Below are 16,295 nucleotides of genomic sequence, written 5' to 3'. Positions count from 1 at the left end.
AAAAAGGCTGACGTTTCGGGCCTAGACCCTTCATCAGAAATGATTTCTGATGAAGGGTCTAGGCCCGAAACGTCAGCCTTTTTGCTCCTATGATGCTGCTTGGCCTGCTGTGTTCATCCAGCTCTGCACCTTGTTCCCCCAGTCTATGCAGCCTCTCCTTGTAACTCAAACCCTCTAGTCTTGGCAACATACTTGTAAGTGTCTTCTGCACCCTTTCCAGTTTAATAACATCCTTCCTGTAGCAGGATGACCAGATTGTATGCAGTACTCCAAAACTGGCCTCACCAATGTCTTGTACAGCCACAACATGATGTCCCAACTCCCACACTCAGTGCTCTGACCAGTGAAAGCAAGTATGCCAAACAGTTTTTTCATCACCCTGTCTACCTGTGACGCCACTTTCAAGGAACTATGTAGTCAGGATAGTTCCTTTGCTCCCTGCCTCCCCACCCCCCACCACCACCGAACCTGAAGAGACAAGATCAATTCCCATTGACTGAGCATTTTTCTTTCGTTCATGGGATGTTGGCATTGCTGACTAAGCCAGTATTTATTAGCCATCCTTGTTGCCCTTGAGAAAGTGGTGGTGAGCTGCCTTTTTAAATTGTTGCTGTCCATTTGGTGTAGGTACACACACACAAAGGCATTAGGGAAGGTGTCCCTGGACATTGTTTCAGTGACAGTGGCAATTTATTTCCACATTAGAATAGTGAATGTTTATCTAATGGATTGTTAGTTTATTTCTCTCACATGATGATTAAAAATTGCATGAATTAGTTTTTTTTGGATCAAACTGTACTCCTAATTCTTTAAGAACCAAAATGACATTCAAAGATGATGCTTATTACAGTTGGAGTCATTGGTTATTATAATGCTGTTTAAAAGAAAAACTGTAAATGCTAAACATTTGACCAAACTGTTCAGATAAAAGACATACCACGGCTGGTCTCTCTTCCTATTGTTGCATTTACTTTGCAATCATTCCAAGTAGACTTTCTGTCAGGAGGAAACTGTACAATGTGACTAGAAAAGTAATAAAATTGGTGTTTAAAAGCATCATGTAATTCAGCAATTTAAGCAACAAATGCTGGAGATCACAGCGGGTCAGACAGCATCCATGGAGAGAGCAAGCTAATGTTTTGAGTCTAGATGAATCTTCATCAAAGTGTAAAACAGCAATGTTGTGGACAATGAAAGTGAACAACGAGGTAGTGTTAATCAAAATAGTGCATTTTTTAAAAAAAATGTAGCAGTAAGTGCTAGGTTTGCTTTTTTTATGACCCTGTTAACCTCATTGCTCCTCATAATGATTTATGCATTTTTCTCTGGAGTCCCTTTGCTCCCCTCTCTCATTTGGAATTTTATTTTCTAAGATGTAATCTATTTATTTTCTTGTCAAAATGTAATATCTCACATTTATCAATGTTGAAATTCATTTGCCTATCATACGCTCATAATGAAAGTTATTTTCTTTTTGTAATTTGTTACTGTTCTCCTCAGTATTGACAAATAAGCCCCCACCCTGTCACAACTAATTTGGTGTTATTTGCAAATTTTGAAATTGTATTTTTGATTCCAAAGTCTAAATTTGAATATAAATTATAAATGGTAGTGGTTTCAGCATTTGCCCTTGTGGAACATTAGTCAGCAACTTCTATCACGCTGAATAACTCCCCTTTACTTCAAATCTATGATTTTAGTCTTGGAGTCAACTAGCCATCCATTTTGTCATTTGTCCCCTGACTGCACATTCTATGACCTTTTTAGTTAGTATTCTACATGCTGCCACAATGAAGGCCTCTGGAAAATCTAGATGGATTACATTGACTGCATTATCCTGATCAGCTCTTTTTTTTTACAAAGGACTATGAAATTGGTCAAGTAAACTTTTCCCTTTTGAAATCCATCATGACGATTCACAGTTGTACTTTTGGTTTCTATATATTCTTCTGTTCTCTCCTTCAATAGGGGTTGTGTTATTTTTAAGACTGGCATTGATCAATTAGGATAGAATTCCAAATATACACAAGCAATTCCAAACGCAGTTCTTTGCCGTGACAACTCAGAACCTAAGACAGGGGGAAGGGGTCTTATTGAGTTGTCTGTTTCTAGCCATTGTACAGACTTAGTGCACAAAAGAACTGGGACTTTCATTGTCCATCTGTACTGGATGTTGGTAATAACAGCTGTGATTTCTCATTGACATAATGTAGCATGGCATTAATTGAAACAAGAGGCCCAAGTTTGAATCTTAGTGCCTCGACATCAGTAAATGTCAAAATAATGCACTAGATGTTGACCTACCCTAGTTTCCTGAATTATATTTTTGGTGTAGCTACCAGAAAACTCCATATTGTGAATCTATCACAACATTGAATAACCTACAACGAATAATTACAACTAGAATACCTCTTGTTCCCCGGTAGAGCTTTAATCCAAAATAATAGGTAATCAGTTTTGCAATAAGTAAACTTTTACCTGATTATTTTCATGGTGCTATTTAATGCAGATATGGTAGCCTCAAGATGCGACATAATCAGGAACAGCTTGTCTCATTATTAGGTTTGCTGTTTTGTTTTAAATCCACATACAATTCAAAACATTGATGTAATTAGTTATGAGTACACAGATTTTTTTGTGGATTGCGGGACAGTCCAGATGGATTAAAATTTAAAGAAACATTTGGTTTAATCCACTTCAGAGGAACAAGTCAATAATAAATGTTTGCAACTGTTGCTGGTAAGAATACTGCTAAGCGGAATTGATGTGCATCTTAATGATCAGATTTAACCTTAAATTTGGAGGGCTTGTTTATTGGGTCCTGGGGAAAGAAGCTGAGAAATCTCCTCACTGTAGCAGAAGGAGCATCTGCTATAACCGGATCAGTTTGCCAGTCACTTTTTATCAAAACAGAGTCAACAAAAGGCATGTTTGTCAATGAATGGATCCCATAACATGCAATCAGTGACATTACGTTATCATTGAACACATTGCACTGTTTTCTTTCCAGATGACACACAGCCCCATTGTGCATAATACACTTTGTGATAATAAATATTTTGGTGATTTTGATATATTTAGGACAGGCCTGAACAGTTTGCAAATCAGGAGAATTAATGAAATGATTCTGAAAACAAGTTGTCCTGCGATGCCACAGTTCAGTCTTTCAGCAGTTAAATTAATTAATTTGTGTTCTTTCACAACGGGTACAGAATCAAAAGTGCTACCCACTTGATGCCAATGGCAGACAACGTGAACCAATTTTAACTTGCACCTCATTCAAATGTTGTCAATGAGCTGCAGGAGTCAAGTGGACAAGAGTCAGGCCCCGGTTACAGCCACCAGTTGACAGAACATAAAAAATGGGACAGATTGAGGGTTGAATTGATTGGGTGCAAAGGCCTGGAAGGGATGTGATTCGGAGGGGCTGCCATTGTGCTGGAGTGTACATACTAGAGTACTGTTGCTACTCTAGGCCATTAAATTCCTCAGCCATTTACTTCTTTCCTCCAGCGTTTAGCTGTTGCTTTTAAGGGTGAGCCCATTGAATGCCTGATGCAAAATGTATGGAGGCATGGGAACACGAGACTTTGCATATTTTGCAAACAATCTGCCTGTTGCCTTTAGAATTTTGCTGAGGTGCCCCCCCAACCCCTGGCCATCTACTTTTTTTAGGTGAGAAATGGGAACATGGCAACTTAAAAAATGCAACTCATCTCTAGCCCCACACCCAAGACCCAGGAATCATGAGTAAGAAATGTGAGGGTTCTATGTAGGTATGCGAGATGGAAGCTGGAGTAGGAGTGAAGTTCGTTCTTCCCAGAGGGAAAAAAAGGCAGCAATACTTGGAAATAAATGTACTGATCATACTGAGTCTCCAATTTGATGTATACAAGATGAACAAGACTAGAATGTGTCATTAGCAAATTTATTGTTTTTTTCTCTTGTCTTAAGCTTCAGTAAAATTGTGGTGTGCTGTTTCTGAAATGGGCCAGTGTCAGAATAGCAAATTACACTAATTTTCTTTCATCCAGCTTGGAAAGTTTTTGATTCTTTCAATGTGACCATGACTAATATTCCAGGAAAGTTGAGTTAGAGAATTGTCAGGTGGAATTGAGGGTCATCTCACCACAGGAAGAAGTTCTAAGTTTGAAATTACAATCCTATAATACTTTTAATTTTTAATTTTAAAATTTTTAATTTTTTTTCAGTGGGAAGAAATCAGTGGAGTGGATGAGCACTACATACCGATCCGTACCTACCAGGTATGCAATGTGATGGAACCCAGTCAGAACAACTGGCTACGGACAAACTGGATTCCACGGAACTCTGCTCAGAAGGTTTATGTTGAACTGAAGTTCACACTGAGAGACTGCAACAGCATCCCTTTGGTGCTGGGGTCCTGTAAAGAAACTTTCAACCTCTATTACATGGAGTCTGATGAAGATCACATTGTCAGGTTCAGGGAAAGCCAGTTTGTAAAGATTGACACCATTGCTGCAGACGAGAGCTTCACCCAGATGGACCTGGGTGATCGAATCCTCAAGCTGAACACTGAGGTCCGTGAGGTTGGGCCAATCAACAAGAAAGGATTTTATTTGGCCTTTCAGGATGTTGGTGCCTGTGTTGCTTTGGTGTCTGTGCGTGTCTTCTTCAAAAAGTGTCCTTTTATCACAAGGAACTTGGCTATGTTCCCAGACACAGTGCCTGGAGTAGACTCCCTGTCTCTTGTGGAGGTACGTGGTTCCTGTGTCAATCATTCCAAGGAGGAGGACCCACCCAGGATGTATTGCAGCACAGATGGAGAATGGCTGGTGCCAATAGGGAAGTGCCTGTGCAATGCTGGATATGAAGAAAGAGGAAGCACGTGCCAAGGTAACAATTAGCTGAGTTAGAATTAGGAAAATCTCCCATTCAGCAGTTTATGAATTGTTTGAACCTGTTTCAGAAACATGTTATCAGTTTGAACAGATTTGCCAAACCCTCTTTGCTTACAAGGTAATTTAACGTATTAATCCGCAAACATTTTTAAGAATTCATACTGTATCAGTAAATTTGTACCATCGGGTTGGAATTTATCTTTAAAATTGATTGTATTAGAATATTTTATTGCATTTTTTTTCCCTTCTATTTACAGTCTATCCAATATGGATAAAATTGATTCTGTTTTAATGTTTTCATCAGCTTTTGAGCCCATCTTGTTTTTTTTTAATCTGTTGTCATAATTCCAGAACCATAAGGGAAAAATATAATTGAATTTTATAATAACCAAGTGTTGCTAATCCTAGGTCACAATTGGCATTTTACAGAGTTCTATTTATTCATGTTTGAGAGTTGTGGAGTCCCAAATGTTATACATTGCTGTGTGAGTGCACTTGGCAAAGAAATACAGGAAGGTTATTGGTTCTCATGAATTGTGCAAGTTGAGCCTTCATGGTTACCTTGGGATATCAAGTACTGCTCTTTGTTACATGCTGTGTGGGCTACAAGTGTCTCTTATGAGGTTGTGCTTTGATCTGGTTGAGTGTTGATCCTTGCCATATTTTGACAAAGCATTTCTTTAGAATTGATTTTGTAAGTTAATGACACAAAAGTATCAAAATATGAGTTTGATCTATTATCATTCAAATTGCATAGACCAAAATACTTGTGAGCATAGTTTAATCAAATTTACTGAAACAGTGAATTTTTAATCAATTATTTTTTGTACTCATTGTCCCATTCAAAGTACTGGCATACTGATAAGACAAAGGTATATTGTTTAACTTTGCACATAATGGCACTCCAGGTTCATTCAAAGAATGCCAAAAAACCCATTAAAACCTGACTGATTTTACCCTTATCCCATTTCCTTTGCAATATCATGAAATGGGCGTTCTTTAGTGTAAATACACTTCGGCAGATGTTTAGAGTGGTTAAGTAGAATACATTCAGGCCAAGCTATTAATAATGTTTTAAAAGACACGCAGCATATTGTCTAAGCACTGTATAGAATAAATATTGAATCTGCTTGACATGCTCATGGATATTTTTATGTGATAGAGTTGTTTTATCAAAATTTTTTAATTGTATGTCTCAATTCATTTGTTCAGCAAATAATTGAATGGATATACAAAGGTAATAGAAATTGAGAGGATTTCCCTTTTTAAGTGTGTTTACTCCTTTAATTCTTTATCCTTAACAGAAGTCTCTTCAAAGTACAACTTTGCTGAATGTCTTAAAGAAGCCTGAGAACAATACCTTTTCTTCTTTTTCTGGACTGATTCGTCTCAGTGACTCAGTCAAAAAATTGGATACACTCTCAATAGTATCTCAATCCAATCTTCTACACCGGTGCCGGAAATAACTCCACAGAGGCCGGTATCCAGTATCCTGTCAACAAGGCGCCTTTGATTTACACATGGAGAGTCCTTGACACTGATCCAGCTTCCTCAGAGCCAGGTCGCAGAACCTCTGACATGTCTGTTTATATCTGTCAGCCAGGGCTCCCTGACTAAACCATATTAACAGCCCCAATCAGGGAACTCATATTCTGACGTCCACCTGACTGACCTCTTTACAATCACTACAGTGCTTCTCCCTGAAATGAATCCTGATATGATTTTTGAAAGATGCTAGTTGAGAAATACAGATAGGATCAGAGAAAGAGAATTTCAATTTATATTTTAAAGTAGCAATTATCATATGTTTCAGAAGTATTCAAAATCACTTGACACTACAATTACTTGTGTAAGTAAGAAAAGCCATTTTGTTCATTGCAAGTTTTCTCAGAAATAGCAGTGAGATAAGTGACCAATAAAATGATTTTTTGGTATTATTAGTTAAAAGGAGAAAAATCAACTGGAACTCTTTTTCAAATTATACCATGGGCACTTAATGGCCATCCAAACCATCATAGTCAGCTTCCTCTTGAGGTTCTGTCAGGAAACAGTGCCCCACATCTTACATCTCTCTCTCAGTACGACAGCATGATGTTAATTGAGATGATAGTGTTCTCAAACTCCAGATATGGCTTGCAGATCCATAAATCTTCCAATCCACAAATCTCAAGACTTCTAACTTAGCCAAGTTAACATTAACATTTACTCGACTGGGCTGTACACTTCTTTAAAACAAAAATGTTTGCTATACTTACTGAATACTGGTAGAGAGCAATTTGTAATCTGGGCCAAAAGTATGGACAAGTGATAACACTCTGCATGCAACATTCCAAATATTTAGGTTATCATTAGAAAATGCGCTGCAGCCATTGGTTTATTTCAATTTAAATAAACATAGCAGGACAAACAAAAATAATCAAATAAAATGTTTACAAACATATACAAGTATTATATATATATACAAACATATACAAGTATTATATCACTAACAATGTGCTGATAATAAATCTGACAAAGTCTGGTATTTTATTCTACATTGTTTGGACAAGTATTAAGTCCAGGTTATTTCAATATCCTCAACCCTACCCCTTCTTGCCTTCTTTTCTGTTATTTCTTCCCTTTGTTGATCCTTAGAGTTAATTGAACCTACGTGATGGTGTTGCATGATAAAACTGTGGATGCTCCACTAACTTTACAGCCTCTTAACTGAAACCAACTATTTTAAGGAGAGGCAATTTACAATGCTGTGACCAGCATTTTGAACAAATTGTTTTTAAATGAGTGCATTGGCCCAGCAGTGTAGAAATCGCTCTAAGTTATGATTCAGGTTGTTGAAACGACTAGAAAGCGTCACAGGTAGGTAGAGAGCTGGTGGAAAGGAACAAACCTCCTCTTTGAAAATTGAATAAAAACAATGTCAGTGAAGAGATCATTGAGCTGCAGATGATGAAAGGGGGCAGTCATTTGCTCCAATTTTGCGTGACCAGGACTGTTTTCTCGGTTTCACCTTGTTTTCTGTAATGCGTTCCTTACCTGCCATTCAGGGAAAAAAAAACAGATATCACAACCAACAGCAGTGCAATATATCAGAGATTCCAGCATCTGCAGTAATTTGCTCCCGCAATGCTTTCTATCTCCTGTTTCCCACTTGACCCCTTAACTGTTCTTTTGGATGGGTGAGCTACAGCAGCATCTGTCGTTGAGTGGAAATGTGGCACATCCGCAACACTTGAGTGGCAGAATTCTTTCTTGGATGTTTTTGAAGGACCCATTATGGTAGTACTTCAAGAGTGTGCTTAATAGAGGCTAATAATGAATCATCTTTCATAGCAGTGACAGCTGAGATGGTGACCTCTGGCTCCTTCACTTGGTATGCTTTCGAAAAGTAACAGCGAAGAAATGAAATGGAGAAACCAAAGCTTGCACTTGAACTTTAACTGTAATTTTGTGATGCTTCAGAGAAGAGAATGTTGATGTTTTCCTTTCCCTCTCTCTCATTCTTTCTCCCTCTCTATTATGCCTCTTTCAAACACTCGCAATAAGCCTAAGGTTCACTGTTAAGTACTGCAACAGACAATGAATGACTAAAAGGATGTTTTAAGAGTTGAAATCAAATTGAAGGAGCTACCAATAACAATACCATCAAAAACTTTTGAATCCATAGAAACCATTTAATATTCAAACAAACAACATGGAAAGAAGCTTGGAAATTTGAATCTGTTTTCTCATGTATTTTCCCATGAAGTGCTACCATTGTTTCACAGATTTTATGAAGCTTTTCCAGGGAGACTTAAGCACTGCTTAATAATATCAGTGCAGCAGTTAGTCTAAACAATTCAGAAATTCAGGGCTAATTTGATAGAAAAAAAGGGTTAGATCCATCCAGATGTTTGCAGCTTTGGATTGCAGGAGGATATTTATCAACTCTGAATCAGCTCTTAATAGAAAATAGGAGGAGGTTACACACCCACTCTTGGCCATGCAAGAAAATCACGATTGAATTTATGTATCAACTCCATGTTGCCATCAGTTCAGAGGTTACTGTATTCCCTTGCTAGTCAAGAATCATTGCTGTCAGTCTTGAATATTCTCATTGACTCTAGCGTAGAGAGCCCCGGCATTATATTATGTTGGAAGTCAAAGAGTTAATACTAAATAAACGCAGAAAATGATGTGAGTGGTCTGTACGTTTGACAGAATCTGTGGAAGCCGGTGTAGAGTTAAGATTTCATCTCAATGACCTACCATCAATTCTGATGAAGAGTCACCAGCTTTAAACACTGTTTTTCTCTCCACAGATGCTGCCCAACTTATTGGGCCTTCTCAGCATTTTTATTTATTTCAGATTTCCAGCATCTGCGATATTTAGCTTTTGGATGAATGCTAAATGTGGAGTTTTGTGTCACTAATGTTATGAGCAGTGATATCAGGCTGGGGTCAGGTATGTTGGTATGAACAGACTCAAGCTTTACAAATACAATTCTCAACATTACTAATTCGTCGTTAAAAATGAGAAAACATAAATTAAAACACGTTGAAATGCCAGCCTTCTAGTCCTAAACTTGGATTTTAAATGTGACCTACAGTTAGCTGAAACTTAGCCAAATTAATTAAGGTTAGAACTAGTTCTGTCGCAGGAAGGTTAAATTTAGGTTAGCACAAATTTAAGCCTGTTTAATTGAACAACTAAATTGATGGAAATTGGACTAGCAATGCATTCTGCAATTTGTACTGTACAATTTTTTAAGGTTGAAGCATTTAGGCTTTGAAAGTCTAAATTAATATATCTCAGAACTCTGGCCCTGATGCTAAGGTTTTTAAATTAAATGTCGATTATTAACGCAATTCTGGCCACATGGCCTCATTTCTCCCTTTATTCAATTCATTGTCCAGACCTGTATTATTCAAACAAAGCTATCTAATTAAATAGCAAAACATTCTGCTTATTTCATGCAAATTTGGGCAGGCAGAAAACTCAAGTTTTAATAGGCATCTGGATACTGCCCTTAATCAGGCAGGTGGGAAAGATGGTGAAGGGCTTATTCATCAATCATTAGCACCTCAGGGCTTAAGACCCTTGGAGTCCCATCTGCATGTTTGACCAAAGCCTGCTGCTTTCCAAGCCTATCAGTGGGTGGTAGAACAATGTCTGTTAACAGAAATTGTGAAGACAGTCTGAAAAAAATCATCCCTGGAATTAAGATGGTGCATATACTTTCCTTGGGGAGCCCAACAAGACTGGGAAACCCAACAAGACTGGGAAACTTGTAAAGCATTTGGCAAGTCATCAAAAGCCTTGAAATCCAATTCTGGTTATACTGTAGGAAACTGCTAGATTTGATCCAGATATCTGAAAATGCCAAAGGCCCGAAACGTCAGCCTTCCTGCTCCTATGATGCTGCTTGGCCTGCTGTGTTCATCCAGCTCTATGCCTTGTTGTCTCACATTCTGCATAATGGTTCTGGTTATCATATGAATCTTGAGTGCTGCTCAGCTGATATTCTCCAAGAATGTACTGCTTTCATCAGCTTGGCTGTAGGGGATAGCTATGATCCCTTTCAAACTACTCTGCCAATTGTCTTTCACATGTGAAGGGAGTGAACCTGAAAGATGTTGAATCTTCTGCTGCCTCTGTTGGTGAGTTTTTTGGCATAACTAAATCCTGCCATTTTCTTGCCTCTACTCGAATGAAGTTCTGGCAGGATATCCTTTGCACTCCGCTGCCAATTGAGGCCGTTGACCTCTTAAGGGTCTCACCTCATTATGATAGCGATCAGTGGCAGTTAGACCTGTCACTAAACAGCATGCACAAAAACTCAAACCATGTGATCAACTTGTCATGTGCCTGAGCTGCCTCACCCTCCTCTTTCTGTTGTAAGTAGATAAAGGCATAATTCCCAAGCTTCCACTTTCTCTGTTGAATGGATGAAGGGTTAATGAAGGCTGTCGTAGAATAGCAATTAGCAAAAACCAATGAGTGAAGCACAACATGAAAGTGTGAAAAACTAGTTCACACCTTAAGTTCTGCAGTTTTTTTTGCCAGTTCTCGCATCAGCCTTGAATTTCACTTTGAGCTTCATCTTGCTATTTCACAATAGCAAATGCCAGCAATCTTAGCTTTGTACAGTCTAGAGGTGAGAAATATGCAAAAAAGAATCCTGAGGACTTGATTTGCATCTCATCAGCTTTTGCACATGCACACACTCTTGAGGAGGCACTTCCTGCTACTAATGGCACTTCTGTTGGAAATCATTATAGCCAAGAATGTGAGCCTGTGCTACTGCTTCTTTTTAAACAGCTGTTGGAATACGATGGTCAACCTGTGGATTAACACTGAAAGTAGTTATTGTTAACAGTGAAATAACTGCAGAGGCTTACTGTTGCCAGGTTAATGGTAATACACATCCTAGGTAAAAAGTGGGAACAGGGATAGGTCCTTTGCATCTTTGAGTCACTTCTATTGTTCATTAAGATTGTGGTTGATCTGTTACTTAACAGCATGCCCACCTTTGCTTTGTATCCAAAACATTTTCATCACCCTTCAACTGAGTTGGAAGTCAATCTTATGTTGCACCATAAATAAAAAATGTTAAAAATGATCATTCCATAAGCCAGTGATTGTAGTAATTATGCACCAACAATCCAATCACTGTACAAAAAGCAACATATCAGTGCTAAATAAATACTTTTACCACTAGTGTCTATGCTGCAGTTAAAAGTTTTGATGTCTTGGATTAATTATCTTGTGAAGTTTTTGTATTCAGATTCAATGTATCTAGTGAAAACTATACCTGTAATGTATGAGATAATATTGGAAACAAAAATCTTCAACTGTCCATCTGGAAACCATACTCGTCAAATTGCAACACTATTGTACAGATGAAAGTGAAAATTTGGTTTAAAACTTCAATGAAAAGTAGTGTATGTGATGTTGATGATCGTAATAAGTATGTGTTTGGGTACAATATGATACTAGTACCCATGGCGTCAAATGGGCATTGTGATATTTTCTCACTTTGGCATAATGCATTTCCATGGGCACTGAGATTCAGTGGCTGCCATGGGTTACTCCCTGTGAAGAAATGTATTTAAAAATCATCAGAACATGTGCATCTGCATAAGATTGGCAGGGATAAACAACCCAAATGCTAGGCAATGCTACTGCACCGGTGAAATTTTTTTTAAAATGTTGTGAACCAAAATTTTAGTTAGTCCCTTATTAGGAGGCCCTCCATATGTCAACTGGAACAAAAAACAGTCTTGTTTTGGAGATTTGTAGAGATTTAATAAATATTATTCTTCCTCTTACGTTTTTCAGGTACCTAGGAATCAAAATGTGATTCTAGTGGACATTTGAAATATGTCAGAGATTTTTGTTCAGTCTTGTATGGAAAGCTCAATCAACAATCTAGAAAGCATGTTCTAAGATAACCATAATTATCTCTTCATAATATGCTACTCACCACACTATGTTAAAGACATTCTACAAAATATTCAAAGAAAGACCCTGGGCCCAAGAAAAGTTTTAGAAGGATGAAAATCTTTACGAAATAAATTGCCCAATTACTGTGCAATGTAATATATTTCATATGTTCATTCGTCAGTTTACAAATTCGACAACATACGAACTCCCTGTCACTTTTTTAAAAAATTCCTGACTTGTGCGTCTCAATTTTGTTAAGTAAAGGTTGTGAGCTGGATATTGAATTCAAAAGATTGAATTCAAAAAATTAACTCAAAATGGGACGAGGGAGATTATGATGCTTTCATGATAAACTGTGCAGCTAACATAACTGGGATTGTGATTTGTTTTAATTCTAAAAGGTATTGTCAAAATCATTAAACTCCTATATTTTTAAATTGCTCTTTAATTGTGAGAAAATTAGGCACAGTAAGATTCTTGATACTTTTGAAGTGAGGCCATTTTCTGCTTGTTGTTGTTGAACTTAGGAAGTGTGTTATAAGATGATGTTGCACTGGCCAATTGAAAGAAGATCTACATAATTTAACACTAAATCCCACATAAAGTAAAAGATCGTTTATAAGATGCCCATAAGGGGGAAAAAGGTTAGCGTAAGCAGCAAAACTAGTTTTCTTCTATTCATCACATCAAAGCATTCCTCCTTTGTTCTCACAACTATTGTTGCTAACTTTGTTATATCCATTTCTTCAGAGCTGTGCGGTTAGGCTGTGCTTGAAAAATACACTGTTGTTGTGTAGCAAAACATGTAATCTGGGTTCCCCTTTCCAGCAGAGGCACTGCTGGTGAGCTATTGACCAAGGACCTGATGACCAGCGTGGGTTTGCCAAAAGACAATGGGACATGTGACTGTGATGGATGATATCTCCTTTTCACCAGCAAATGTGTATTTAAGAAAGATCCTGTGGCCTTTTGGGGCTGCATAGTGTTCTCTGTTACGTTGAAGCCACATACTTACAAACTGAATATCTGGCATACTTGTACAATAATTATTTACCTCCAAAAATAAATGAAGAAATTGTGACAATCCTGAAAGGTTTTGGGTTACTTAAGTATTTATTGCTCTATATTAAAAAAAAACTGACTATTTGCAATTGAACTGAAGAACCTTGAAATCATTGGTGAGAGAAATTAAAACAGAAATTGCTGGAGGAACTCAGCAGGTCTGGTAGCATCTGTGGAAAGAAAGCAGAGTTAATGTTTCGGGTCCAGTGACCCCTCTTCAGAACACCAAGAGAATTTGGTCTGTGTAATTTGTCAGTAATGACCTCAATCCCAGACAAATACAGCTTGAGGCCCATCACACTTTGACTTCTGGCCTCGTTTAAATGAGGCCGACCAATTTCAGATTCTTGCTGGGCGTCCACCACTCGCAGGTCAGACACCATTGGATTTTGGGTGGCAGCTCAGTAATAATCGGAGCGGGGGGGACAGGCAAACAGAAGTCAGTAGTGGCCTTCAGCACCAGACTGCTGCACCTCCCAGATCCACATTCAGGTAAGAAAGTATTTTTTCAAAACCAAACTTTTTTTGGAGGTGCACCTCCAGTGATCATTTTAAGCGCTCCCCAACTTTGGCTGAGGAGCCTTAAACCAGTTTCAGTAGGGGGGGAGCAGGGACAGAATTCGTAGCCCTGGTGCTAGTCCTGGCCTGGACCCCCATCCTGAGCACAGTGGGTGCCCTACAGGCCTGGTCATTGAGCCTTTATTTACACCTGAGACCTGTTTTAGACATGGTCCAGGAACATCTCTTTTTCTGCTTTGACTGAAATGCGCAGCTTAATTCCATTCCAGAATGTTGTATACATGCATTTGACTAGATTGAGTACTTCAATGCTCATGCCCACAAATTCAGTGCAGGATCAAATGATTAATAGGTTTGGGGAATCTTTTCCTGATTTTTATTTCAGATTTGTTGTAACAAATAAACTGTAGTTATAGTATACCACGTTGGCACAATAGATAACCTACAATCATACTATATCACTTCAACGGAAAATATTTCACTTTGTATAGATGTTGTGGGGGAGCCTTGAAGCAAACTTACCAAAATTGCCTGTTTTCACTTCAGACAGTAAATTCTGTTTATTAAGTGCTTCCTATTGTTGCACTCTGAAACTGAAATAACATTAATAATTCATAAAAATTGAAATAACTGTGGATGCTGTAATTCAGAAACAATAACAGAAGTTGCTGGAAAAACTCAGCAGGTCTGGCAGCATCTGTGAAGAGAAATCAAGAGTTATCAAAGTTAAAGGTTTTGAAGAAGGGTCACCGGACCCGAATCAGAGTTAATGTTTCGGGTCCGGTGATCCTTCTTCAAAACCTTTAACTTTGATAACTCTTGATTTCTCTTCACAGATGCTGCCAGACCTGCTGAGCTTTTCCAGCAACTCCTGTTTTTGATTAAATAATTTATAGTTTGAGATCAAGCAGATAACGTGTTCTGTCTACAATTGGCACTTGTTAAAAAATCTTGTGACTTGAGAGGGCAGAAGATAATTGGAAAGGTGGGTAAAATTTTCACTTGCTGTGATATTGTTTTTGTTTTCTTTGCATTAGGAGCAGTGATAACAACAGTTATAGAAACAAAGATTAACAAGAGGAACATATTTAGATCACAGCTTTCACTGGCTATGCGTCAGGGCTGTATATAGTCTGGAGGAATTGTTACATTGGTGCATAGCATGGTAAAGGTCAGACAGCATAGATATTACAAGGGTAATAACACCACTAAAAAACTTACGAAGATACGAAACAAGACCTGTTACCCTACCCAGCTCTTCTCCCACATTTATGTCGAGAATTGAGATGAGATAGAAGTATTACCTTTGCCTGTGCTATTCTGCAACCAATGATCCAGAAGGATGTGTGGAAGATATACTTTGGATGGTAGCATTGTCTTGGATTAGTTCATGGCCAGTATCATTGTGAACAGATGGGGAAAGTGTGCACATGTTTATTTTGCCTTACTCGGTCTATTCTCTGGAGTGCTTTGGTGACAAGTTCTAACTTTTCCCATGATTAAAACAGTGCGTGAACAGCTTAGAAACAGGAGTAGGGCATTCAACCCCTCATTTCTCTGCCATTTAATGAAATCATGATTGATCTAACTGTGATCTCAATCTCACACACCTGATAATCTTTCATCCCCATGCTTACTAAGAATCTTCTTTAGGATTAAGCAAAAATTTAAAAGACTAGACCAAAAGCCTGGACTTTAAAAATGGAAAAAAAAAAGCAGCTGGGCTGAAGACTCTGGGAGAAATCAACAGACAGAGATGGCTGCCTGGAACCATTGTTCAGCCTGAAAATCCAATTTGCACCTCGACTCTAAGAGAACAATCAACCAGACCTAACAGTCCAGACTGAAACTCACCATTGCCACCTTGGGCTACAAAAAAAGTCCCACACACCTTGTAACCTATACAGATACAGGACATTTAACTTCAATGAATATTCATTCGCAGAGCTGCCGGACATTCTATTTAATCAAAATACATTCACACCTACTCTTCACTATCCGGAGATAGTAGGAACTGCAGATGCTGGAGAATCTGAGATAAGAAGGTGCAGGGCTGGATGAACACAGCAGGCCAAGCAGCATCAGAGGAGCAGGAAGGCTGACATTTCGGGCCTAGACCCTTCATCACTAGCCGGAAGCCAGTTGTCTCAAAGGGACACCAGTAACACAATGGCAAGCGCAGATTAGACGTGAAGATAACAGGCCCTCGATTAGTACAATGGCAGGCCCCGGCTTCACCTGAAAGAGCTATCCGCCCAAGAACTTTCTGCACAGCTTACCACCAGGAGAGGGATCCTCCCCGAGAACTATCTGTACAGCTATCTCCAGAAGAGGGATCCTGACAGCAATCTCAAAACCGACTGACACAGGCCTGTTCCGTGTCAGGATAACCAACAGCGACTGACCCTCGA

At 38.5% G+C, this 16,295-nt stretch overlaps 1 protein-coding gene across 2 annotated transcripts in view; it reads left to right on the top strand.

The window, feature by feature from the left end:
- The window catches only part of epha3 (eph receptor A3), a 236,833-nt gene that overhangs the window by 49,831 nt on the left and 170,707 nt on the right, over positions 1-16,295 (top strand). For both annotated transcript variants that reach the window (XM_048603132.1, XM_048603133.1), the window contains exon 3: positions 4,212-4,875. In XM_048603132.1, the coding sequence (XP_048459089.1) occupies positions 4,212-4,875 (664 nt within the window). The remainder of the gene's footprint in view (positions 1-4,211; positions 4,876-16,295) is intronic.

Source organism: Rhincodon typus, chromosome 11, assembly GCF_021869965.1.
Source record: "Rhincodon typus isolate 14 chromosome 11, sRhiTyp1.1, whole genome shotgun sequence".
Taxonomy (NCBI): domain Eukaryota; kingdom Metazoa; phylum Chordata; class Chondrichthyes; order Orectolobiformes; family Rhincodontidae; genus Rhincodon; species Rhincodon typus.
This window is presented reverse-complemented; position numbering and strand designations above follow the sequence as displayed.